Source organism: Crotalus tigris, unplaced genomic scaffold, assembly GCF_016545835.1.
Source record: "Crotalus tigris isolate CLP2741 ecotype Arizona unplaced genomic scaffold, ASM1654583v1 scf7180000018354.2857554, whole genome shotgun sequence".
NCBI lineage: Eukaryota > Metazoa > Chordata > Lepidosauria > Squamata > Viperidae > Crotalus > Crotalus tigris.
In genome coordinates, this window is record NW_024096961.1 from 1,593,143 (window position 1) to 1,621,121 (window position 27,979).

The following is a 27,979-nucleotide window of genomic DNA, read 5'->3' on the forward strand; positions in this document are numbered from 1 at the left end:
TCAGAACTTATTTTTTTTATTAGAAAATATGTACAAAAGATAAAAAAGTCAGAGACATTGCACACATTCAGTATCTCTTTGTATATAAGATCACAAAGGAAGTATTACAATCCATCAATCATTTCATGATATGGAAGCAAATACAAAGTTCCAGCCAGATTCCACTGGGTTATATTTTCGGATGGAAGTCTTACATACTCAAATTCTCCTTGTCCAACAAGTCACATGATTCTAACTCCGTAGAAAACTATTATGTCCATTTTCAGCCTGCTATATGTTAGCAATTCACGTAATATAAATTACACTGAATTTTGGTCACAATAGCATTTTTATAGAGGACAGTACAGAACCATACAATTTCCAAACACTGACCAAGTTGTTGCATTATTCATTGTAAATTTTGTATATTGCAAAATTTACCCGCAGAGAGATGCAGCATTTCATTTCCCAAGTGGGATCCATATTTCTTTTAACAACTGTGTTGTCAGTTTAGACATCCTCAGCCAAGGCAACATGCACTAAAATAAATTGATGCATAAAAAGCCAGACTATTCTCTGTCCAGTTTTTGTGTAGTCAAAAATAAAGGAAAACTTTAGGCTTCAGCCTCCATTATTACTAAATCTTTGCTTTTTAGTTCATTTAATAGATTTTCATAAATACCATTAAGGTTCATTTCTTCCAGGCCTGCAAATATTTTCTGAAAAGCAGCAACAACTCCATTCCTGTCTCGCAAAGTTTTTAACAGCTGATAATGCTGCTCATCAACATTTTGAGCATTATCATGGATAATGTTCTGTATGTCATTGTCTAATAAGCCACATTTCCTCATAAGTTGTTTCCAGTAATTTGATCCCAACATGTCCTTTATTTGAAAATAAGTATCTTCCAATGCTGCAATGCAATAAAAATATGTGTTAGATTTAAAAAATGAACTACATGGTTCACATACTTATATAACTTATGCTGCAATTTAAGTTTACTGACCTTCAGGACAAACTTCACATTTTTCTTTTCATGGCTTTCTGCTGCATTGGCTGAACTTTTAATTTTCAAAAGGGTGCATTCTTTCCTCTCTTTTTTTAAAAAAAAGTATGGGCCAACCTCCCCCAATTCAAGCCATTTAAAATAGGTTACAACAATTAAGATAATTATTTGCCTATAATAACAAACAGCAAAATAATTTTTAAAGAGGCACTAGTGGAATAATAACTTGTTAGAATAAAATTATCTTTCCTACCCAGAGAGAAGACAAAGAAAGGGCTATTCAAAGCCATAATAATAATAATAATAATAATAATAATAATAATAAAGATCGATGGCACAATGGAAGACACAGTTGCAGATCAATGGTGAGAGACTGGGAGAGGTTAATATCAAGAGAGGAATATTTCAAGGAGATTCATTATCACCATTACTATTTGTTATTGCACTGTTTCCTCTGTCAACAATACTGAATAACTCAGAACATGGCTATCAAACATCAAAAACATCTGCCAGACTATCCCACCTCCTTTACATGGATGATCTGAAGCTGTATGGAAAAACATCATCTGAAATAGAATCGCTGCTCAACACTGTCCGTATATATAGCCAAGATATTGTATGGAGTTTGGCTTGGACAAATGTGCCACACTTACTATCAAACAAGGAAAAATAGTGAAAACTGAAGGAATCAAGATGCCCCACAAAAATAACATTAAGAGTCTGGATGAGGAAGAGTACTACAAATACTTGGGTATCCTTCAAGCTGACAACATCAAGCACACTGAAGTCAAGAAAAAGATTAGAAGTGAATATATCAAGAGAGTGAAGAAGATCTTAAAGTCCAAACTCAATGGAGGAAATACCATAAAGGCAATCAACACCTGGGCAATCCCAGTCATTAGGTACACAGCTGGAATAGTGGACTGGACTCAAGCAGAACTAAAAGCAATGGATAGGAAGACAGAAAAATAATGACAATGAATCATGCCCTTCATCCACGCAGTGACATTGACAGACTTTATCTACCAAGGCAAATAGGTGGGCGTGGAATGCTACAAGTACATCAAGATGGTTGAAGAAGAAAAACTGTCTTTGGAAGAATATCTGAAAAGCAATGATGAAGATGCACTGAAATTAGTATATCAGGAAGGCTTACTGACTATGAAGACACCAAACTGGCCTACAAGAAAGACCAAATGAAGAACAGAATAGAGGCATGGGAAGACAAAGCACTACATGGCCAATACATTAAAAAAATAGCTGGGAAAGCAGATAATAACAAAACCTGGCAATGGCTAAGAGCAGGAAAATTGAAGAAAGAGACCGAGGGACTAATTCTGGCTGCACAAGACCTAGCCTTAAGGACAAATGCATACAAAGTCAAAATTGAGAAGACAGCAACAAACAGTAAGTGTTGCCTATGCAAAGAAACAGTGGACCACCTAGTAAGCTGTTGCAAGAAGATTGCACAGACTGACTACAAGCAGCGGCATGACAAAGTAGCAACAATGGTGCATTGGAAGATCTGCAAAAAATATCATTTGCCTGTAAGCAAAAACTGGTGGGATTATAAAATAGAGAAAGTCATAGAAAATGATAAAATTAAACTGCTCTGGGACTTCAGAATTCAAACAGATAAGCACTGCAACATAACACCCCAGACTTAGCAATTGTCGATAAGAAAGACAAAAAAGTCTGGATAGTGGACGTGGCAGTGCCTGGAGACAGCAGAATAGACGAGAAAGAACTGGAGAAGATAACAAAATACAAAGACCTACAAATAGAAATAGAAAGACTGTGGCAAAAGCAAGCAAGGGTAGTACCAATAGTCATAGGCTCCTTGGGTGCAATCCCAAAACAACTGGAGCACCACTTTAACACCATTGGCATTGACAAATTTGCTATTAGTCAATTGCAAAAGGCGGCCTTATTAGGAACTGCTTCCATCCTGCGACGATATCTGTAATACCATCAAACATCCACATCTGCCTATCCCAGGTCCTGGGTAAGGACTCGATAGGTAGACAAAATTCCAAATCCAGTCTGAACATCTGGCTGACTGTGCGATGATCGATAATAATAATAATAATAATAATAATAATAATAATAATAATAATAATAATAATAATAATAGTAGTAGTAGTAGTAGTAGTAGTAATAGTAATGATGAGGTTGGAAGGGACCTTGGAGGTCATCAAATCCAACCCCTTGCTCAGGCAGGAAACCCTACACCATTTCGGACAAATGGCTATCCAGTCTCTTCTTAAAAACTTCCAGTGTTGGAGCATTCACTGCTTCTGGAGGCAGGTTGTTCCATTGGTTAATTGTTCTAACTGTCAGGAAATTTCTCGTTAGTTCTACATTGCTTCTCCCCTTGATTAGTTTCCATCCGTTGCTTCTTGTCCTGCCTTCAGGCGCTTTGGAGAATAGCTTGACTCCCTCTTCTTTGTGGCAGCCCCTTACTTACAGAATTAACAGAACAATTTTTCCTCCAGATCTTAAAGTGATGTTCCAGCACCAAATATTTTTCACACTGAGTTATTTGGAATTATATATTTCAGATCAATAGCTTTATCAAAATAAACTATATACGATTATTAAGATGAATTTTCACTGTAAATTGCAATTATAATTTGCAATCAATAGATGCTATAAAATAACTCTATTATAGTTAGGAATGTGCAACCATAAATTTGGCTGAGATTATCACACAAGAGCAGCAGCTATAGCACATACAGATCCATATAACATTCCACAACACAGCAAAAATCAGAGAATGCACTACTATGTGAGTGTACTGTTTCATCTCCACATACACAAGGCAGGATGCACAAGTTATTCGAGGCTGGTGTTCTATCTCAGACCGAAAAAAAGAAGTAATGACTCCAGCGTCCTTGCCTTTCATTCCTTCTACGTGTAGAATACTCAGCATTCAACCCTTATGTTAATTTCCACATCATCATCATCATCATCATCAACAGGATCTGTTTTCTAAAAAGAGATAAACTGAATACAAATTTCAGCTTCCTCATTTAGCTCCCAACAACAATCTCCACTATTCTGGAAGATCCACCAGTCTTCTAAAAGAGCTTTTCAAGGGGACGTATAGGAGAAAGAAAAAAAAATGCAACGATGAGAACATCCTATGAGCAGAGTTCTACATATGGCCTAATTCCCCAACCTTTCTGGCTTTCTGGAAGAGTGGAGGGGGTGTGTGATTCTGCATGAGCTGCCAGCAAGCACGTACAGCTCCATTTGTGCAAGTGACAAGCATGTGCATCCGCCACTTCTGCAAATGGCACCATGCACTCACCCACCATTTCTGCAGCCTTGTTGCGAACACTCACAGCCCAATAGTGGGCCGTGATCCGCGGGTTGGGGACCCGTGACTTATGAGAACTAAGAATTGAACTAATGGAATTAATACTTCAAGAATATTTCAAGACAGAGACATTTAAGTATCCCCTTGCAGTCAGAAAGGGAATCATTACGTCACTCTTAACATGAAATCCAATGAATGCATGACTTACATACTTGCTCAAGAGGCCTCTTTCTTTTGCTATTTATTTAATTTAGGAGATTAATTTATCAGCAATTGAAAATGTAATTTAAATATGAATTCTTAACATTTTTTTTGCACTTGGGTTACAAATGTTCGATATGATTTATTGGATGATAACCTATAAAACAATTATTTGAACTACTCACTTTTCACGGGAGAATCTTTAATCCTTACTGCAGGTTTGTTAGATCTCCGTACCTGAAAAAGATTTTACGAAGGATGATCTACTTCTCTGTTGTAATGCAAAGTATTTTAAAAAAGCATACAAGTTGACTCAACACAGCAAATTGTTTTGTTTTTTTTAATAGATTAAACAGAGAGTGAGAGTAATAGTGAAATAGTGAAATTTATTCAATGGATTCCAAAGTGCACTTGACAAATTTTAAGCAACCTTTCTGTTTCTCAGATTCTACTTAAACCTCTCACAAAGAATATGATTCAACATAAGATGATTCCAATCTGTTTTTGGACAAAAATTATACCCCATTTAAAAAAAGAGAGGAAAAAGTACAAATCATGTATTACATGCTATGTCGAAAGCAAACAAATCACATCATAGTGATGAACTTCCAGACTAATAGGCTGTGATCTAATTATCTGATATCCCGAAATTTTGCCAGCAACCGCGACTGGCATCTTCAGATGTAAAGTGAGCTCGTTCAGTTCCTGCTCAGCTGCCTGTAACAAGAAGTACACTTCACAGCAGATTATTTTGCCTCTGAAAATGCCAGACATGGTTGCTGGCAAAATGTCAGGATATTGATATGCTGCCTGTTAGCCTGGAAGCTCATCACCACTACATTGACAATGGCCGTAAAAGCCTGTATGAAAACCACATTATAGTTTAGTGTAAGTTGTTGACCAGATCTGTAAGTGGGAAACTACTATAGATAAACCTGTTAACTTTTAAGAAGGCTCTTCACCCTTTTTACTTAATAGAAATTTTAATGATGATTATCTCTCTGGAACCCAGTAACAAAGTTTGTGCAATATGTTTCTTTATGAAGCTAATCCAAAATAATATGCAAATCCCATGTCATGAAAATAAGTGCGTCTTTCCAGGTAACCATAGAGGCAAAGAGGGTGAAGCAAGAATGTTCATCTAAAATGTTGGTATTTTTTCCTTGTGAAATAAAAGATGGTGTGAAATTAATTAGCATTCTGCTGGAGAATTCTGAAGGAATCCTTAATGGAAACTGCAGAAAATGCTGGGGCCAGGGCAATGCATCAGAAAAGAATAGTTTTAAAATAATAACTATAAAAGAACATTCTACCAGGAATTTTTGGGCAGAGCCGTAAGTTTTTACGCTTTAAGCTGTTTTGATACTTTGCTTCTAAAAGGAATATACCAATATTTGCTAGAAACACTTGGATGCACAATAAGAATAACTCCACAAAACTTTCCTGTCCTCAATGAAATCATATTTGGGAGGGGTTTTTTTTTATCTTTAAAGGCTGCAGTTACTTTATAAAGTTCACTTTAAGGGATAGGATGGCAAAAAAGCAGATAATAAAGAGGCGGGTATCAAGGTCAGAAGTGTTTTCTTACATTCTAACTATGAATCTCAAAACCATGTTTCTTATGGCATCTCTAAGTCCATTTTCATTTTGACTACATAGAATAACAATGGACAAGCACAATTGTGGAGGCAAAGGCTTGGGTTAAAGCACAGAGCGGCAATGAAGGGGAAAAATTACAGGTCCAAAGTATGAAGAATGCAAATGTTGTTACTAATATCACAGTTCTTCTAAAGAGAAACATAGAAATGGACTTTGAGGATTGCTGGAGGCAAAACATTTGGTGGCCATTTTGAGGCCAGAATGCCTCAGGAAATATTTCTTCCCATAAAATTGCTCAGGACCTGTCAAAAGTGATCTTAGTTCTGATACTGGCACATGGGTTTGGATTTCCTTTGTGAAATCCAGTCAGCATAGCAGATAAAAGCAAAAAGAATTAGTGTTTTTACTGCTTAATGTTTCCCTGTATCTAGTTATCTCCAGCCATGGAAACAAAGCAAATTCGTAGTGTGGCAAATGGCTTTGCCTTTGCAAGACAAAAGCATCTAAATCCTTCCAACATCTATTGTTAGAATCCTATTATTTAAGCAGGTGCTTTTATTATACATTACTGTATTGCGCCCTCTGCTGCTATTTTAAAGTACTGCAAGTTTCATCTGGTATTTTTAGATGAACCGTTATAATGATCGTTCTCTAACCTGTCTCGTATGTTTTTATGGCTGTACAAAACTTCAAGGGGTTGCTTTCCTTCAGTGAATATCAGTGTGAACCATCATTTTTTAATCTGCTTTAAAAAGCCACACTTCTCTGCTGGCTACTAAAATTAGAAGTAACGCTGCTACTTTGCCTCATTTCCAAGGCTTCATCCAGCACTTTCAGTAGCCAAAAGAGGCTTGTCCACATGTGCTGCTTATACAGAGAAGCTTCTTCAGGCCATCTGTCAGAAGAGACCATGAAGCAGCACAAACCACTTTGAGGAGAACTCAAAGTTGTTTCTGTGGCACATAATGTTTTCTCAAAACAGAACAGAGTTGCCTCACACAGGCTTAATATAATATAATATAATAAAAGGTCGCACTGTAAATGAACACATACTATTTCAAACTGTTCTGCTACAGAAGAACTTACAGAACAGTAGCAATTATTAATTATCTAGCAATTTTCTACTGAAATATACCCACATCATTTCTTCCACTGGACTGCCCATTCGAACAAGCAACCTCACGTAACGATGAAACAGATGGCCTATCTGGAAGGACAGAGTCTTGTTCTCTATTGCCCATCTCTAAATTCTCTCTCTCAGCAGCTTCAGACAGTCTGTCCTCAGAAGCAGCAGGAGCTTCAGTTGCAGAGTTTACATTCTCGTTACCAGGTATCTGAAAAATAAAGATACTGCTGCATTCGCTGGGTTTTCAACCACCCCATTTGCTCACAGACAAAGATCCCCGTCTCCTCAAGGTCTCTGTTTGAATAAAAGGTGTTTGAGCATCTATGGAACCCTTGGAAATGCAGCAATTCACTGTGTTTTCAAGTGTTGCATTTGCTCACAGAGGAACTGCCCGTCTCCGTTCAGATAAAAGGTGTTTGAGCACATAGGGCAATGATGGCGAACCTTTTAGAGACCGAATGCCCAAACTGCAACCCCAAACCCACTTATGTATTGTCGGGTGCTGGGTGGGCATGGCCCATTGGCTGGGCGTGGCTGCGGTGGTAACGGCAGACTGGATGGGACTAAAAAGTTCAATCAATCAATTCTAACTTTGCGAGATCTTTTTTTTTCCCCACGAGAAGTTGCAACTGATTGCTTGATTGAACCTTTTTTTTTTTAACATGGCGGCAGAGGCTTAAAGTGAAAAGGTTTTATAAAACCCAGCTGAAGGCCTAGGACTGGGGCAACGGTGCGCGTGCCCACAGAGAGAGCTCTGCGTGCCACCTGTGGTATGTGTGCCATAGGTTTGCCACCACAGACCTAGGGACACTTGGAAACGCAGCGAATCACTGTATTTTGAATAGTCCCATAGGCGATGAAACACTTTTTATCCGAATGGAGACCTGACAGAGATGGAAAGTTCCGTGTGACTGCCAATGAGGCGCTTCAGGAATGGAGCATTCCTCTGTTTCTGAAGCATCCCATTGGTAGTCACATGGAGCTTCCCATCTCTGTCAGGTCTCCGTTCGGATAAAGTGTTTCAGCAGCAGTGGCTTGGATTTCTCCACTCCCTCTGAGTGGAAGAAAGCAGAGGCACAGAACAGGATTGCTCTCAATAAGGTTGGTGTACGCGAGCAAGCAGTGTACCCACGTCTTCTTGAGCAATCCTGCTGTGCCTCTGGTTTCTTCCTTTCAGACGGAGTGGAGAAACTCAAGCTGTTGTCACCGCTTGAGTTAAGAAGACAACAAGGAGAAGAGTGGTCAGGATTTAGGCTACCGGCTGGTCAGGCAAGGAGTAGGTTGGGCAGGCTGAATGGCTGGCTGGGGAGAGGAGATCGTGGCTGCTCAGGTGGCCGCCCCTGCCGCCACCAGCAGCTTAGACACAGGTGCAAGGAGACTTGCCCCACAATGGCTCCCGGCTCAGTTGAAGGCTTCATTCCTACCCTCAAACTAAGGCAGGCACATGTGAGCGAGCAGCGTGCCTGGGCCGTGGATGGCATTGGTTCCTGCGCCCGGCCAACTCCGATTCCACGCTTTGACCCATAGGCAAGCAAACAAAGCAAAAACTTCCCCCACCAGAATGGAAGCTTCCAGGGGCCATGATCTCTTTTCAACTTGCACGGTATTACAGCACCCAGGAGCTTCCATTGTCAGCGCGAAAAGCATTAAGCCAACTCTAATCTCCCTCAAAGGAAAAGAAACCACAGCAGAGAGGATTTTTGAAGGTGAGTCCAGCATGGCAGGAAGGGAGGGGGAAGCATGATCTTAGTGGGTCAGAGAGGCCTTGGGGGTCTGCTCCATCGCTAGGCCCTCCATGGCCTTCCCCACCCTGGGATACCTCATGTGCACTTAACAAACCGTGCATTCGCCCAGGCATTCAATTAGCGAACGCATGGGCGAAAGCAGGGAGTGATCTTGTTCACTCCCAGGATTGTTTGAGTTACGAATGGAATGGACAGGCTCTGTTACATTCATAACTCAAGGACTATCTGTATTTTTCTTTTCTTATTCAGTTTTGTTTTTAAAGTTTTTTTTTAAATAATGGTTTTAGGTAACTATTGTTTTATCGGATTGTTGCATCCCACCCAGAGTTGCATTTTATGAGATGAAACGGCCACATAAGTTTGATTAATTAATAATTAAATAATGCAATTACAGTAAAAATAGACAGTTGCTCTAACCTGAACATCAACCGAACATCTAAGAATCACCACAGACCTAATAAAAACAGGGCCATTTTGATGACTGCAGAAAATCAGTGAGGAAAGCATGAGTGCTTCCCTGGGTTATGATGTTCCAAAACAGAGGGACAGCCACAGAGAACGCTGGCCTACACATCCTTCAATCTTCACTCTTTGCAGTGGAGGGGTCCTAAGCAACTGCTTCCTGCCCAAATGCACAGGCGAGGCAGATTTCACTTGGAGCAGATGGATCCCAAGATAATATGGAGCTAAGCCACATAGGATTTTATCAATGGCAAACCAGCACTTTGTTTTGGGCTTGGAATCTAATTGGTTAGCCAATGTAGTGACTGTAGAATTGGTGTTGTGACAGCAGCAGCATTTGATTGCTAATGTTCTGGTTATCTCCATGTGGCATTAAAAATTAGTTTGAAAGGAGAAAACACTGGTGTGGCACAAAGAAAGCTAGAGGTCCATGTGATGTTAGAAGCACACTTGCTGAAGATGCCGCTTGCAGTGAAGATGAAAAACAAGGCTGTTTTTCTCAAGTACATCATTAATTGGCATGGATTGTTATAAATGAAAATAAATTTCTTCACGACTTCTCAGTAGCTATTCAGACTATCAGTTTTACAGAACTAAAAACTGAGAAGAAAGCTGGCTATGTTGCTTCTTGTGAACTCCTCATCATTTTGACTGGACAGAAGCAAACTAAGAACACTAGTTATATTCCCTTAAAAAAAAAAATTAAGTACAGGATTGCTTACCAAATGGTCTGTGGATTCTTCTTTTTCTAGGGAGGCTATAGAAAAAAAATATATACATTAGCATACAGGCAATCCTCAATTAACATTCAGTCATTCAGGAGCTATTTGGTTACAATGGTCCTGAACAAGGAGAATGTATGACCAGTCCTCATAGTTGCAGATGTCACAGCATTCTTCCAATTATGTGATTGCCATTTGTGACCTTCATGGCCAGTTTTTACAAAGTCAATGGGGAAGCTGGCAGGATGTCACTAATGGTGATCACATGACTACTGAATACTGCAGCCTGATGAGATTCACCTAATAAAGGTCACTAAGACTACTCTCATTTATTTATTTATTTATGAGACTTATATACCGCTTTAAGTGCAAGCACTCTCTAAGCGGTGTACACCAGTAAGCAATGTATATATATATATATTTACATTGCCCCCAACAATCTGGGTCCTCATTTTACCTACCCGGAAGGATGGAAGGCTGAGTCAACCTTGAGCCGGTGAGATTTGAACCGCTGACCTGCTGAACACAGTCAGCTAAAGTGGCCTGCAGTACTGCACTCTAACTGCTGCGCCACCTCGGCTCTCATAAGTTGAGTGGGCCCATGATGTTGTGTCTTACGACTGTGTTGCTTAGCGATGGAATTCCTGGTACCAATTACCATCAGTAAGAGAGCAATATCTGTATCAGATCTTTGTACGGGGAAAAATTGCAAGATTCCATTGCTAAATAAGGGATCACTTATTTAAAGCTGATTTGATAACCTGAAGATTCCTTTCATTACAGCTGTTTTGTTAATAACACCAGTCTTCTATTTAAATATATAGCTAGCTATTCATTATTGTACTCCTTCCTTTGAAATTTCTGATCCTGCATTCTGCAGAAACTTTGGACAAGATTGCAACCTTACGCAACGAACCATGGGTTGGCACAAACTAGGCTAATGGGTAAGAGGAAATAAGCGAGCTTTGTCCCATGGGTGAGGATACTTTAAAAGAAAGGTTTACTTCATGTCAATATATTTATCCTAGTAATTAAGCTTTGAAACAATTAAGCATTTCTCCAATTGGCTTAGTAGGTTGTGTGAATCCGCTTATTATGTCTTACATGCTATGATTTATATTTTAGTGCAATCTGAACATCCAGCCAATTGATACTTATTCAACTAACCTTAGTTAAGCAATCTACAACTAAACATAACACGCAAATCCAACTCACAAAATAGCACACACTGTTTCCTGCTTTGGGTCTCCCAACTTTTCTGTACTTTGGTTCATTTAATATTAGATAGCAAGTTACTTCATATTTAGCGAATCATCAGGAAATTACCTTTCTTCCTTAGAGGCTTGCATTTTCTCCATATATATAAAGTCCCAACGAAGAGCACAATTCCAAATAAAACACCAATAACGATGTACATCCATGTAAATGAGGAATCTGAAGCTCCTAAAAGACAGAACAGGAAGTCTTTAAACAAATTTAGATAATGAGACTCTTATGCATATGCATTTACAACATGTCAAAAATGGAGGTTAGATTTACAGTTCATGATACACCTGTATGAACCCTGCCATTACATTTTGAAGACTGTTTATGGCTAAGCAGTTGCATGCACCCAATACATTCTTGTTTATTCAGTGAAACATAATTTGGCAAATCGTAATTTAGCGTAATGAGCAAACCCAGGCAACTGCTTTAGGGAACAAAATTAGCCAGTGCTTTAGAGAAACTAATAAATTATCCTCCGATAATAAAAATGGCTTTCATTTCTGGAGTGGAGGAAACTGGCAAAGACACAAGCTACAAGTCTCTGTCACTTCTCCCAAGACTTTTGTTTCAAGGCAAAGGAAGAGAATACATGCCTGTCCATACACATTCCCACATCCATACAGGAGATAATCTGTTGCCCTCCAAATGATTTGACTCCAATTCCCATAATCTTTTGCTGTTGATCATATTAAGACTGATTGGAGTTTAACTCCAAAAAGAAATCACTTTCCTTACTCCAAACAGGCAAAACAATACTAATGTACTAATTCTGGGAAAGAAAAATATTCTAATTATACTCTTTTCATGTACCAGATTAAGAAGCCTCTCAGCCTGGTGTTTTTTTTTTTTTTCAAAATAAACTACAGGTAGTCTTTGGGTTATGACCCTAATTGGGGCTGGAATTTTCATTAGTAAAGAAGTCCTTCAGTGAAATATTGACCCTTCCGTTTAATGACATCTGTCCAGGCTGCAATGGTTAGGCTAGGACTGCACACCGGTTAGGTGAGGACCTCACATTTCTCCTGTCCTGTGTGAACTGCCCCTCCTTCAGCATGGACAACTGCAAAACAAAATCACTTGAAGCTGGTTTCTGCAGCTTCCCCATTGTTTTGAGTTATAATACAATGCTAAACTATCATTAAATAAAAATACAGGTAGTCCTCGACTTACGACAGTTTGGTCTACGATCATTTGAAGTTATGATATTAACCTGCATGTGGTAGTCCGCATTTCATGTCTGTTGTAGCATTGCAGGGTTCCACAATCACCTGTCCTTCAGGACACCTAGAAATTAGTTGTTGTTTTTTAAAAAAAGGTAGATTGTTTATTAAAGAAGGCATATCTATTTTCTGAATGAAAAATAACAAAGCTGCCTGGGGCTTTTGAAAAGTCTCAATCAGCTCTGGAGTAAGAGTGCATCAAGGTGTTTGTTCTTCTACAATCTAGCATGTAAAAATATAAATACTTATACAGTTCAGTTTTGTTTAGCAAAATGGGATAAATTTTGCAGGCAATCTTGAGAACTGAGGGGCTGAAATATGACGAAGTTTATAGAAATTGATACAGTTCAAATCTTCTTTTTTTTAAACAAAAGCTTAACTTTCTTATTTTAGGATAAAATGGTATCCTAATTATGCCCATTGTAAATCACAGTAGGACTGACTGCTGGAGTTTGATGAGGAAGAATAACAGATTTAGTGGACTTTTCCAAAAAATAATTCAAGAAGCCTCTCCAGCAAACCTTACCCAACTGAGAATGGGACATTGGTAAAAATTAGGAATGTTCATTTAACAAATGCCTCCCTCCCCCCCAAACTGCCTCCAATGGCAAAAATACTACAAATGGAATGATGAAAAGGGGAACACTACTAAAGTCATGCTGATCTAGTTACAGAAATATTATTTCTCCTATCTACAATTACAATATTTTATACAAATCAGGAATGGCAATGTTTGAGATATGGAGCAATTCAGTGCCAATATCTTCGAGAAATCTAGTAACTTCATACAAAATGTAGGCCCAAATTTTTGTGGTCTATTTTTAAGGGTAGAAATACGAAAAGAAAGACTCTGAATGACAAAGTACCCCCACCTCCATCAATTGTGGGCCCCAAATTAAATGTTCAGTCTATTTTTAGGACTTGAGGAGGGTACTCTTGTTAAGCGCTACCCAAATTTGGCAATTTAAACAAAATTTCAGCCACATATTTTCAGAGGGGCTTCCTGCAGCTCAAAAATTGCCTGCTCTATATAAATGTTGAAACCTGCTCTTTAGTTTTGTTGTGACTCTTTGTAACACTCAGAAGTCTCCCTCCGCCCCAAATAATAGACCAATACTACAGTTTTCCAAAGGAGCCAGAATCAGAACTGAACAGATCTATGTTCTGAAAAAAAAAACTCCTTTTATTTGCAATCTAGGGATCACCTGATTTAGATTTATAAAATATATTTGTATAAATATCCAACAGAAAATATATGAGATCTAGAAATGAAGGGGACAATCTTGTGAATCTTTATTAATTTTCCATAACATATAAGTGTAATCCTTATTTTTTCTGTCTTCTGAACTTCTATTTGTCCCTTCAAAATACACTTGCAGAGACTTGTGACCAAAAGCTGTAGACTGCCTGCAGTTTGGTGTGTTGATTAAGCAAGGCAGGAAAGTACAATGTTAACAAAAACAAAACAAAAACAACAACAAGGAGAAGTGAAACAGAATGTAGGAAATTCATCACAAAAGAGTACGACCCTGCTATGCTGGTAGTATGAATTCCAAAATGTTGGGCCTTGGTAAGTAGGAATTCTCTGGACTGTTGTCCTTGCACATCTAAAGGCTACATTCTCAGACTGCTGCATTAGATCAAGAGTCCCCAACTATTGTTAAATCCGCAGCAAAAGCAGATTTTGTGGAATGTGTCAGGACTGCATATGCGAAAGTGAATAGTTTTTAAATACGCCATTCCTGCCATATTATCCAGTTCTGACATCGCTAGGGCCAATTTTATATGTTATTTATATGTAAGGGTGTAGGTCTATACATATGTTGTATATAGTATGTTTAAATGTGTGTTATGTATGTGTACACTTTGAGAGCGAGCAACCAATTTTCATTTTTAATGTGTGTCATTGTGCCCATAGTAAAAAATGACAATAAAGGTTATCTATCTATCTATCTAACACACGCACCCAAAAGTACAAATTAATAGGCTGAGCCATACAAAAGCTTTAGGAAATAGCACACATTGTACATTTATGAATAAAATGTACAATTTGAACTTCTAAAACAGCAGTAGCCATAGGTACAACTTTTAGAGCTCTTACAGATGCAGCAACTGAAGTTTTTTTTTAATGTAGCTGAAACAGAAATTAAACATGGGGAGTAATCCGATGGTATAAATCAATTAAACCAACATTTCATTCTGGAATTCTTGGCATACTGCTCAAATGCAATGGTTTTTGCCCAGAAAAGATTATATACCAATACTTGCTTTATTGTATCATTAAAACGATATTGGATTTTAACTTGGCTTTAAAAAAAACTATAAACATAATTTTTACATATTATTTTTCATCAACTGTTGGATTATTTTTTATATTGTTTATGCTGTTCTTTTAAATCTGAGTTACAAAGATGGGAACTGAGTTGGCTTCAATTATGAGCCCAGCAAAATGAACAAATGAATATAATGGCATATAAATATCACCTTAGCTTAAATGCAATCAATCTATTGCAAGTATTTATACATGTGCAATGTACTCTATCATAAAAGGGAACTGCACCATAAGTATACTAATGTACATACCGCTTCTTGCATTTCATACATTCCTCACAGCCTTGAGGACAGAAATAGCCATCATTGCACTGACATTCAGTGTTCTTCTTCCTGGTGCAAGGTGTTATTATTCTGTAACCTGAAACAGAATTTCCTAACTTACCAACATGGACAATGTTTACACACTGCTCTACAGGAAATATTAAAAATGAAACAAAATAGAAAAGGACAAAGATTCTTAAGGGGTAGATGAATGGGTTGCAGGAGTACTTTGGGGCAGGGGAAAATGAAGTTTGAGACAGCGGGCAACTAAGCTCTCAGGTTCCTAAACACAGTCCTCAGCCTAGAATCGGAAATGGAAGAGGTCATTTAGGTCACCCAATCAGTGCAGGAATCCAAATTAATATCTAACCTCTGCTTGAATATATCCAGGTAAAGGCAACTGGCTACCTCTCTGGGTGATTGGCTTAATTATGGCTTAGTTTCAGAAGCCCTGTGCAAATAGATGAATTCAAACCTTCCTTAAAAGCAAGCTGACTCTATACAACTGCCCCACCAGGCAAGGAAGAAAGGGTTGGGAGATAGAAGCCTATGAAAAATAAAGTTTATTGCTGAGATCAGGTGACTTTGGACCAAAAAAGTACCCAACCTAAACCTTATTCAGTTTAAACAAAGTTAGACATGAGGAGGTGATTGTGGTAAAAGGCTAGCAAAATTCTATGACATGTAATGCACTATAAGATTGTAGCAGAACATTAAAATCTGATGCTGAAAAGTACACAATTCAGGAACAATGTCCAAAGTGTACTGTACCAGGTTTGCATTCTTCACACGGTAAACACTTAAGTAGACCATTGTCATATTCAGTATAGTTTTCTCCATCTGTGCAGTGTTTACATATTCCCTGTGTATGTGGAGAACTGCAGTATTCTTCAACATGGGTACCTATGATATGGGATAGCAAATGAAAGTTAGTATTCAAATATATGTAGTTATACCACCAATTGTTTTCCAACCACATGTTACATGACTGCCAACTAATGAAGAATTTTCACAATGGAACCATGAGATTAATATTTGAACTAATACGGATTAATTACCAATTGATAAATTACATCTGTTCTGCTTTTTAAATTTTGTGTAATTAAGCAGCCAAGCAGAGCCAACAAAACCATTCACATTTGTGGTCAAAATCACCCAACAATATTACCGGAAGTAGAAAAGCATATAAAATACAGATTTCTCTCTGTTTCCTATAACTTGGCCCTTGTATGACTTGTGGACTTCAACTCCCAGAATTCCTCAGCCAGACATGCTGGCTGAGGAATTCTGGGAGTTGAAGTCCACAAATCATACAAAGGCCAAGTTTGAAGACCCCTGGTATAAGGGATGATCACAACTGAACACAGCAAATGATTTTTCATCCCCCAAATAATGTTTTGCCTGAATCAGGATATCCACAAAGGTTCTTACAACAATTATATTGACACTGTTGGCAGAGGAGGCAGGGCATGAGGGTAATACCCCTAAATAGTAAAAATGTGCACCCCAAATTAAGTTTGATAAATAAGTATTAAAAATAAATGAATAAAATCCATTTTATTAGTCTTGCATGAGATGTATGAGATGAATGCATTTTTACCCAGGGTCATCAATATCTCACTAGATTTGTGTTTTAAGAAATCTTTAACTGCTATGCCTTTGCTGATTCTGGCCCCTGACACACATTGGAATTCAACCATACAATTGATCAGCAGCAAATTGTATCTTGATGCCTTCACTAAAGGACAACACAGAGTCTTACTGGAAGCACAATGATAACTATGATCCATGCCCTATAAAAGCAATGGGTGACCAGGTTCCAATACTAAGCTTTGGCCATGTACTATTGCTAGATGCTGTTGCACAGTCAAGCTTACAAAATCATTCAGAAGAAGCAAGAATAAACCATCTTGTTAGTCAGCAAGGAAGTTTTGGCAAATTGGAATACAACTGCTTCTTTTGTAACAAATGGTTATTTGCCGATTCCAATCAACTGGTTTTGTCTCTTTTGCAAAGCTGGCATTGCTACTAACAAAATACCAAGCAACCTAAAAACAGTTTTCCAAGATAAAGCCAGAACTTTATTTAAACTAGATGCAGAACATATCAAAAGAGCTTTATTGATAAAATATTTAATAACGTTACCTATTATTCTAAAAAGAAGATTTAGATTTTAGATTTAGGTTTTAGATGAGTACCAGGATTTTTTTAAGCCAGTATTCTATAGCAGCAGCCCCCAAACTTTCTGACTACACAAATCGGGGGCAGAGAGGGGGGATAGACACACAACCTAGATTCCACACCTGCACAAATAAAGCTCCACATATTCAACTGCTGCTTGCACGGCCCAGTTCCCAACAGGCCGTGGAGCACTATAGACCCCTGTTCTATAGTGATTAAACTGCCTAAAATGATTTGGTGGAACATCCGTGAAGCCTCTTTGAGAATTTAGGCTGTGAAACATTGATAGATGCAGGAAACTGCCTTACAAAATGGCTGTGAATTTAAAAGGCTAAGGGGTGGGAAGATAGGGCCTCTTCTTTGGAAAAAATGCGGTATAAAATGAAGTAGTTGAAAAAAATATATATGCAGAAGTCTATGTGACTTCCGGTACCTTCTATTACTTTTAAAATGTATCAAGTTTTGTCATAGGAACTATTTCTGGCAAATGGGCAAATTGTTATTTTATTGAGGAAGCACAACCAGTTTCAGATGTACACAACAGGAAAAAAGATGCTGTAAGTAGCAAGATAATGGTTGAGACATGGCATAGGGACAATGTTAAGAGAAGAAAATTCCATTCAAATTTCATAGTTATCATATCTCAAGCAACTTGTCAAAAGCAAATAAAAATGGACAGGACAGGCTATGTATATTTTCATTAAGTTCACAAGCACTAGATTACCTAATTTAAAAATAAAATCAATTGTAGAAGGGATGTAAATGAAACTTACACCCTCTATTGTTTGATACAATTTTCCTTCAGTTTGCCTTTAATTCCAGAATTAACTTAATTGATTCCAGAATTAATTCCAGGCTTCAGACCAGAATACAAAGATGCCCATCTCCCCCTATTCTTTATTTGTTTCTTAAAATGATTACCCGTTTTCATTTTTTAAAGGATCAGGTGACAGCACTGAGTGATCTTGAACAATCTTTAAAACAAAAAAAGAAGTAGCAGCAGCTAAACAGGATCATGTTAGAACTTGAATGAGAATACGCCATAGCTTCACATGTCTAAATGCTAGGCTTGAAAGTCAAAGAACACTTCAGAAAGTGGTAATGGCAAACAATTTCCACATTATTGCAAAGAAAACATTAATATATCCATGTAATACCCATCCAGAATGTTCTTTTCGGGGGAACCTCTTTCTTTAATATGTCATAGGTCCTACAAAGTGGAACTACCATTTTCAGAATTCATAGCTGGTTGGCAATATTGGACACTGCACAGGAACAAATACAGGTAGTCCTCGACTTACAAGAGTACATTTAGTGAATGTTCAAAGTTACAACGGCACTGAAAAAAAGTGACTTACAATCATTTTTCACACTCATGACTGTTACAGCATCCTCATGATCACATGATCAAAATTCAGATGCTTGGCAACTGACTCTTATTTATGACGGTTGCAGTGCCCCGGGGTCATGTGATCACCTTTTGTGACCTTCTGACAAGCAAAGTCAATGGGGGAAGCCAGATTCACTTAACAACCGTGTTATTATCTTATCAAATGCAATGATGCACTTAACAACTGAGGCAAGAATAGTCATAAAATGGGGGCAAAACTCAATTAACAAATGTCTCATTTAACAACAGAAATTTTGGGCTCAATTATGGCTGTGAGTCGAGGACTACCTGTACAGAATGGCCTAAAATGAGAAAGATTTTCTTAGCGATAACGGGATTCAAAGACGTTTCCTATCGACACTAATTGTTTTATAGTAGCTTGTGTGTTCTTTCAAAAAAGACAGCACCAATTCCTTTCAGTGGAATATAAAATCATATTAACCTCATATTATGACAACTTACCGGCCGGACAAAGTTTGCAACAAATCCCAGAATATGGGAATTCTTTAGGATCACAGGAGTTTCGCAGTGATGGAGATTCAACCTAGAGGGTTTGGAAAGGGAGATGTTCCTATTATTGAGCTTTTCCAGAAATATTATTTTGTCTTAATCAGAGATGCACGCTCACAGTGAAACCATTGTTCTGCAAACCTGTCAAGATAAACTAAATTCAAATTCTACCATCAAAAGAAAATAGTGATCTTTGCACTTCAGAACATGTGCAGGGCGGGGGGAGGGGGGAGGGGATTACGGTATATACACCTTCTCATGGAATGAGTATAATATGCTATGGGTATAATATGAGTAATTTGTCCATTTATAAATTGTTGCAAGCTCAGAATAAAATACAATACAATTTCCTTCACTTTGGTAATGGAGCTGACCTATCTCTGTTAAGGTCTTCTTCCTCACTCTCTACAATTCTTTGCCCCACATTGGTCAACTAGATGCTTTTGGGAAGCTCACACACATGCACAAGGAGTGCACACTACCATCTTCCACCAATGCTTCCTACCATCTAATTTTTAAGGAATGCTGCCTATGAGATCTTATAACAGTGAAGAAAGAGTAGAAAGTCTGCAATTCAAGCAGCTTTTGGAGTTTTTCATGGCTTCGAGATGAAACAAGAGGAACTACAAAAGCCACCTCACAAATCAAAACTCTTCTAAAGCTTCAAAATAAGTATAAAAACCATAATGGCTATATTACTCGATGAGGAGGTTTTCGCGGGTGTTTGTATGTAGGTCTTTGGTTGTTCGGGTTTTCTCCCGTGTAAAATTGGAAGTGTCTTGGCGACGTTTCGACGAAGTCCCATTCGTCATCTTCAGGCTGGTGTTTTCAGCTCGAAGCACAAAGCTGAAAACACCAGCCTGAAGATGACGAATGGGACTTCGTCGAAACGTCGCCAAGACACTTCCAATTTTACGCGGGAGAAAACCCAAACAACCAAAGACCTACATACAAATACCCGCGAAAACCTCAGAAATATATATATATATATATATATATATATATATATATATATATATATATATATATATATATATATATATATATACACACACACACACACACACATACACATATACATATATATATATTAAAAATTACATTAAAAATTGAAGAATAGCGATTCCTGGGTACATACATTTCAGTAAAAAAGGAAGCGATCACCAGGAAATAAAACACCAAGGTTTTAATAAATAAAATCAAGCTTTCGATGGCTAACATCTGCCATCATCGTCAGGATACAAGCCAGCTAGTGAGGAAACCTGCTTATAAGCATAGCCACACCTAAACTCTACGCATGGACCTTGTAACAGGTCCAAGCCAACTAATCCTTACTTCACTTACAGCCTTCAGTGATTCTTTCTTTTAGCTCTGACTTACATCCACCTAGCTTTCGATGGCTAGCACCTGCCACCATTGTCAGAATACAAGCCAGCTAGTGAGGAAACCTGCTTATAAGCATAGCCACGCCTAAACTCTACGCATGGACCTTGTAACAGGTCCAAGCCAACTAATCCTTGCTTCACTTACAGCCTTCAGTGATTCTTTCTTTCTTTGTGTGGATGTAAGTAAGAGCTATAAGACTGTAGTAACTGCAGTTTTACTGCAGTTACTACAGTTTTAAAACTGCAGTATAGCAGTTAAGAAATGTCAAGGTGTAATCAATTAGACATCTGTCTGAAAAACTTCCTGCATATACTCCCTTGATTCAGCTGGCAAAGAGGGAGGAGAGCCTGTGGCTTGGTGGTTAAATCACTGCCTAGTATGTAAACTGCCCAGGTTCGAATCCCATAACGGGTGTGGCTAACTGAAGAGAGCAGAATGAGCTCGAAATGGCCATCTTAGTCTCCCAATTTAATTATTTAATTCTTTGTCAGAAAAAGAAATTTGGATATATATTTGGATATATATATTTGGATATATATTTGGATATAAAACTCATGTGACAGTTATTTTTGTCTCTGAACACTAGAGTAACCTGACACGAATACTGGATAAAACACCAAGTGAACAATATTCATCTTGAAACTGATCCTAATGATTGAAAAAAAAAAGCTAACCTAACCTAATATTTGAAAAAGCTAACCTAACCTAATATTTGGACTTTCTTCTCTCTTTCGATCTCCTACTTTTTACAGCATTTTGTCTGATGAGTATTGCTGGAAAACTTAAAATCTTGCTTGAGTATCTCTGGCATTTTGATTGGTACCTAATAAAGAGGTTATCCCAATTCAAATATTCAACCAATGATGATTCAGCCAAGATCTGGGGAATTATGTATCTATATACTACTAAAATTCTCCTATCTTTTTGTCTGTTTGTAACCTTCAATTAGCCCAAACGGTGCATCATTGTGCAAAGCGTTTTGAATCAAGGTACCTCAAATCTGCTAACTTAAAGAGATGTGTATAAAATCTGGGAGTCTTTACTTCTGAGTAATTGAAATTTCAAGGATCTTCACACTAGTTGTATTTGCAAAATTGTAGCCACTGCAGCAGCATCTCGCTCACATGATTATAACTTCAAATATTCTCTGCCAGTTTCCCACAAGTCAGTGGGGAAGCTGGCAGGAAGTCGGAAGTTGCTCGTCCTCCCACTGCTTTTTTGCCGGCACATAGTCATTCTGTTTCTCTGTTTAGGTAAGGAAGTGTATCTGAAAGGATGAACCAACAGGTCATGGTTTGTCTAGTTAAACAATATAAAGTTGAAAATCTCAAATTGCTTACACAGGAAATCATCTGGATAACTTTTAAAGTACAATACCTAACTTTAAATCTACGTATATGGCAACAGATGGAAACTGGAATGAATCACAGCATCAAGTAAAATAGGGCTGGCAGTTCAAATCCAGTGAATAAAGCAGTGTTTCTCAACCTTGACAATTTTAAGGCATGTGGACTTCAACTCCTAGATTTTTTTATTTATTTATTGCATTTTTATGCCACTCCTCTCACTGAGAAGGATCTAAGAACTTAAAACTGAAGAATAGCAGGAAAACCCTCCTGGGAGTAGAATGGGACAACCTGCCACAGGACAACTTGCCACAGGACAATTCAACAATTTAATTATTTAAAATAATTTTAATTTTTGTCATTCATGTTTCATTTTGTCCTTTCTTTTTTATCCTTTTCTGCAATGATTCTATTCCACTAATATTTCTTCGATACTAGTGTAACTGTTGTCCTGTAGCAAGTTGACCGTGGTAAATTGTCCCAGGGCGAGCCGGTTTCATATTTCAAGTGTTGTCTATTTCATTTTATTGTTTTGTCATATAAGGTTTATGGATCCTTTGTATATATTTAATAAATAAAAAAAATTCTTTATGAATTAACTAAATTAGTTGAATTAGCCTATCATGATAAGCAAATATAGCCAGTGAGTCTGATTTTTCAATCTCAGCTTTTTCAAACATAGAAAAATGTTCACTGTGCTTATATGTGTATAGGTGCATTTCCCTCTTGTGCAGTGGTTCTCAACTTTTTAATGCCGCGACCCCCAACCGGTCGTAAGTCGAGGACTACTCAACTGGTGCAGCACCATTTGCAGAATGGAACTTTTGGTGGGCTCAGCAGGGCAGAGACAGCCTGGACAATTCCTATTGGTTTTTGAAAGCCAATAGAATTAGACTCTATTCAAGAGAGTCTATTCTATTGGCTTTCAAAAGCCAATAGAATAAAAGGGAGTAGCACAGCTAAGGAAAAGGGGAAAAAAAATGGCGGACTGCGTTGTTTGGCGACCCCCGTGAAATGGTCGTTCGACCCCAAATGGGGTCTCGACCCACAGGTTGAGAACCGCTGCTCTTGTGCTCTCCCCCAATGCTTCTGTCTCTGCCATCTCCATCTATAGGCCTTTTCTCAGATTGTGCAAGCAGGCAAGTTAATGAACTCTTATAAAACCAACAGCAAATTTTACAGCCCTTCTTTCCCAGATAACATCACTACTACAATTCTAGCTCCCTAAATTCTATGACTCTTCTTCCAAGTCTCTGAGCTCTCTTCAAATGAGGGATGGCACAGGATCCATCTCTTAGCCATGAAACCCATACCAAATAAGCAATGGTTTTCATATTTGGAAAACTGTGCAAATATTAAACAAGCATTCAATTACACTGGTTTTGTTCATAAGGCAAAAATCACTATATTGTGAAATGCAAATTTTAGCTAACAATTAATGTGAATGGCCTATAATGCTACCTTAATTCTATGGGTTTTTTTTTTCTTTTGGGAAAAAAGTTAGGTATTTATATTATTTAGTTCATATATATCTCACAGGAATTTAACATGATACAGGCTGAATCAAAGATCCAGACAAAAATGGTTTTATGGAGCTGCTGATTTTTAATTTTATTTTATTTTATTTTGTTATTCTTAGCCGGGGCTATCTATATATTGTATGTTTTTTACTGTTTTTATTGATCTTGGATTCTGCATGCCACCAGAATTTACTGTATGGTAACAACAATATCTGCCTATCCTGGGCCTTGGGAAGGACTCAAAAGATGGATAAAAATGCCAGACCCAGTCTAAACATCTGGCTAACTGTACGACTTAATGCAAACTGATAAATACTTGGGACAAAACACACCAGATTTAATTGTGGTTAAAAAGAAGGAAGTGTGGAGAATTGATGTGGCAATACCAGGAGATAGTAGAAGAGATGACAAAAAATTGGGGAACATCACAAGTATATAGGTCCAAAAATCAAAATTGAAGGATTATGGCGTAAACTGTCAGTGGTGGTCCCAGCGATTATTGACAGTGCCATGCCCAAAAGCCTTGAATGGCACTTAGAAAATCTGCTTATTGAAAATATTTCTATCTGTCATTTACAAAAGGCCACACTGCTTGGATCTGCACATATACCACGCCAATACATTACATTCTCTACATTCTATGGGAAGAAGTGAATGTGAATGAAAGCCAACACTAGTTAAGGAACCAGTAGCTTTGATTTCACATGTTGTGTATATAATAATTTGTAATATGTATATTACAAGGATTGGTAATTATCAATGAATTAATAGCTGTAATGGAGTAGTAGTGCAACGTATAAATGCTTCACATTGATCTTCAATATAGAACTTTTACATTTCACGCATATACAGACGTTTTCCCTCTCCTGATCATGATCTGTTACACTCTCCTCTTAAAAAAACCTTTGCAGAATAAGCCTCTGACATCTTGAATTAGCTCACAGAATTAAGAAAATATAAAATATAGAACTATATTTGTACTTGGTAAAATTGTGAGCACTATTAAGTAAACATTCAAACTGGTCTTTGAACTCTGAAACTAGTAGAAGAAACACATACATGCTATTTAAACTCAGCTGTGTTTAAAAGTGCTAAAATCCAAACTTGATGAGGAGCTCAGTGGAAAATGAAAGTTGTTCACAATTTTGTAAACTTTTAATCTGCATAATGTTTTCAGAATTTAGTTTCCTTTTTCCCATATGAGAGTGTACAATAGTTTGCTTTTTAGAAGCATGGCCCTCAAATTGGAAGATTAATTTTCTAGCATGAGAAGATGGGAATCTTTTCAAAATAGTCTTTCAACCATAGAAATGCAAATGGCAGTTTTTATCTAGTGCAAAAAACAAAGATTTCAGCACTGCTGATATAAAACTCGTTTGTGCTTTTTTCCTATCAAAGAACTGCAATATTCTAAGTAATTATTGCATTTTGTTTTGTAGGAGAATAGCATTTATGCATTCTCCCTTAGTCCAGAGCAAAACCTGAAATCTTATCAGGATTGAGCCTAATCCAATCAGGTCCACTGCATTCTTCTTTAAACTTGCACTCAATATAGATTGTTCTTTAAAATCAAAGTGTTCTTCCTTGCTCTTTTTTAAAATCCCAAATCCTTTCTAATTTTTATTGAATTTTTTTAGGGAATAAAAAGAATACAAATTTAAAGGAAAAAGCAAAGTGATAAATAAGAATGAAAGAACAGGGACAGAAAAGAAGAAAAAAAAAGGGGGGGGGAGATCTAAAGGAGTAACTTCCAAACTTCTTTACAGCAGGTATAAAGGTATTTATGTTTTATCTCCTCAGGATCCATGGTTCCCTTCTTACCATATTTCAACTTTTCTAATAATCGAACTCACATATAAAAAAAAATAATTTCTATTTTCAGCAAAAAGTTCAAAAATGGTTAAAATCCAAAACCCTGAAAAGAACTCATACTTTTGTCTAAACTTTTTGAGTACTGCATTTAATTTTGTGAAAAGCATTGTCTAGCTATACACACTGATTTACAAGAAATGTGAATCACCTCACAAATGTACTTCCTTATTACTTCTACGGAGAGTTCCTTCACTCTCCATCCTAGCCCATGCACAATGCCAGTTTACCGATGTGCTTTAGCTATGCTCTGACAACAAACTATAGTTCTAAAACACTTGCAGGGCACCAGGTTGGGGAAACTAAAGTGCTAGATTAGAGGGGCAGCACATTCCATCTTATTTTTAATGAAACTTTTATTAAGAGTGGAATAGACACATCTAAATGAAAATGCAGGAGTTATGCTGTCCATCATACAGTGGTTTGCTTAGTGCAGGTGTCTTCAAACTTGGCTAAGGAATTCTGGGAGTTGAAGTCCACAAATCATAAAAGGGCCAAGTTTGAAGACCCCTGGCTTAGTGTATGGCATAAACTCACCCAATTGGGGTTTATTAAATAAACCAGAACATATCACTAGGGAGCATCTCTTTGGAGTAAAATAATCTGCGGAATGGACTGAAATGTCTTAAACCCAGGATGTCTTTTTACCTCACAAGTCATGAATAACAGTAAGTCTTGTCAGTGCACATATGAGCTACGGTATTTAAAAAAAAATGGCTTGGAGGGACAGAACGGAAACCGGAAAAGGGTAGCATTGGCTTCACCCCACCGCTCCCATCAAAAAGGAGCACCAAAACCTGCAAAACCTGTTGCAACCAGAAACGGGGCTTAGTCATGCCCCTCGAGTCTGAGCTCACTCTTAATTTTTTTATTTAGCTGTCTGAATCTCGCCCATCTTGAGGTCTGCGCAGTGACAACAATGTTATCGGCAGCTAAACAGTTACCTATATAAGTAGCAAAAAAAAAAAAATAAAAAAATTACGGAAGTGGCAAAATCCGGGGTCGGCCGTCCGTCACAACTCTTTGGATTTCTTTTCGAACACGACAGCGCAAAAAAAAAAAAAAAGCCAAAAGCCCGCAAAGTTGACACCCCGATGTCCAAAAGGGTCGCAATCCAGTAGAGAGAGAAGCCTCTCTTTTTTTCCCTGGCAGCCCTTCTCCACCCTGGTGATCTTCAGGATGGAGGGGGGGAGGGGAAGTGCAGGACTCCAACTTCCATTGGGAAGAGACGAGCCAAACTTTTGGCGGACTTTCCTCGGACGGGCTTCTCCCTTCCCTTCCGCCACTCCGCGGCATGAGAGCCGGGCGCTGCTTCAAGCCCAAGGATCGCGCGGTGGAATCAATGAAGCTCGCACACCGCGCCACCCCCGTTCCTTAGGAATCCTCCTCCTCCTCCTCCTCTTCGCTCCCCGACGGCCGAGCTCAAGCAGCCCGGAGCCTTTTCCCGCCTTATTTTGTTCCTCGGCTTACCTTCGACAGCAACGCCAAGACGGCCAAGCACGTCGCCACCGCCATTTCAATGGGCGCCGCGATCACGGCCCTGCTCTTCTTTAACCCGGCGGGATGAAGTCTTGTGACGGGTTAGCTTCTTAACTCTCCACCCCTTCGGCGCCTACAAGGCGTCACCGGGAATTCCCGTTCGTGAAAAGTCGCAGAAAGCTCCGAAGTTGTTAACCGAGTCTTCTCCAACAGCAAGCGCGCGCAGCCCGGCTACATCCGCAGCTTCCGCGGGGGCACCGAGCAAAAGAGGAGGGCTTTTTTTGTTGTTTTTTGGGGGGTGAGTTGTAGTTGTGTTGGGGATAAAACTTTTGACTCCGCCCACTAAAGGAATCAGAAAGACGCTCTCCTCCAGACGCCTGCCTTCAGATTTAACACGTGCCATTGATTGCTTTGCGGAAAGTTACTGGAGCTGAACTCCTTTTCTTCAAGAAAGGCGGAAACGGTTTTTCACTGCCCGCTTTTTTTCTTCGGCCGTCCAGTTTAACAGCCTTACGATCCCAGGATTCTGTATCTACTGAGCCTAAATCTGCGAACTTTTGACTTTCAGATAAGATTGGCCCCTAAAACTCGATCCGGATTTGGTGGCACAGCATCACCACCATCATCCAGGTGCTGCCGTTGCTGCTCCTCCCTGGTGACTCTTCTTATTTAGTTCCCCCACTTTGCCCCTTTCTGTTCCAACGACTAATCTAATTTCTCTTGGCCCATTACCTTTAGACTTAGGATTTTGTGTGTGTTCCCGGGTCTTCAAATCATTGTTGATTGCTGATAGGTCTGGACAAGTCCCTACAGTTTTCTTGGCAAGATTTCAGAAGTGGTTTGCCATTGCCTGTTTCTTAGGGCTGAAAGAGAGTGACTGGTTCAAGGTCATCCAGCTGGCTTTGTGTCTAAGGCAGGACTAGAACTCATGTTTTCTTGGTTTCTAGCCTGGTGCCTTAAGCATTACACCAAATGGACTCTTTTAGGCTCAGTCTAAGGGCAAGAAAAAAATGAGGCCGGTTTGAACTAAGCTGGTGGAGAATAAGCTTCAAAGA

The 27,979-nt window shown here is 38.4% G+C and overlaps 1 protein-coding gene across 1 annotated transcript; it reads right to left on the minus strand.

Annotated features, from left to right (window-relative positions):
- On the minus strand, positions 1-27,401 carry LOC120311363 (tumor necrosis factor receptor superfamily member 10B-like). Its single transcript, XM_039350762.1, has 10 exons — positions 26,916-27,401; positions 19,277-19,358; positions 16,015-16,146; positions 15,232-15,340; positions 12,639-12,712; positions 11,489-11,605; positions 10,163-10,197; positions 7,247-7,441; positions 4,694-4,745; positions 1-892 (listed from the first exon to the last, which is right to left on the minus strand). Exons 1-10 carry the CDS (start codon positions 26,958-26,960, stop codon positions 594-596), a joined length of 1,140 nt encoding a protein of 379 aa, XP_039206696.1. The 5' UTR covers positions 26,961-27,401; the 3' UTR covers positions 1-593.
- Positions 27,402-27,979: the final 578 nt, after the last annotated feature.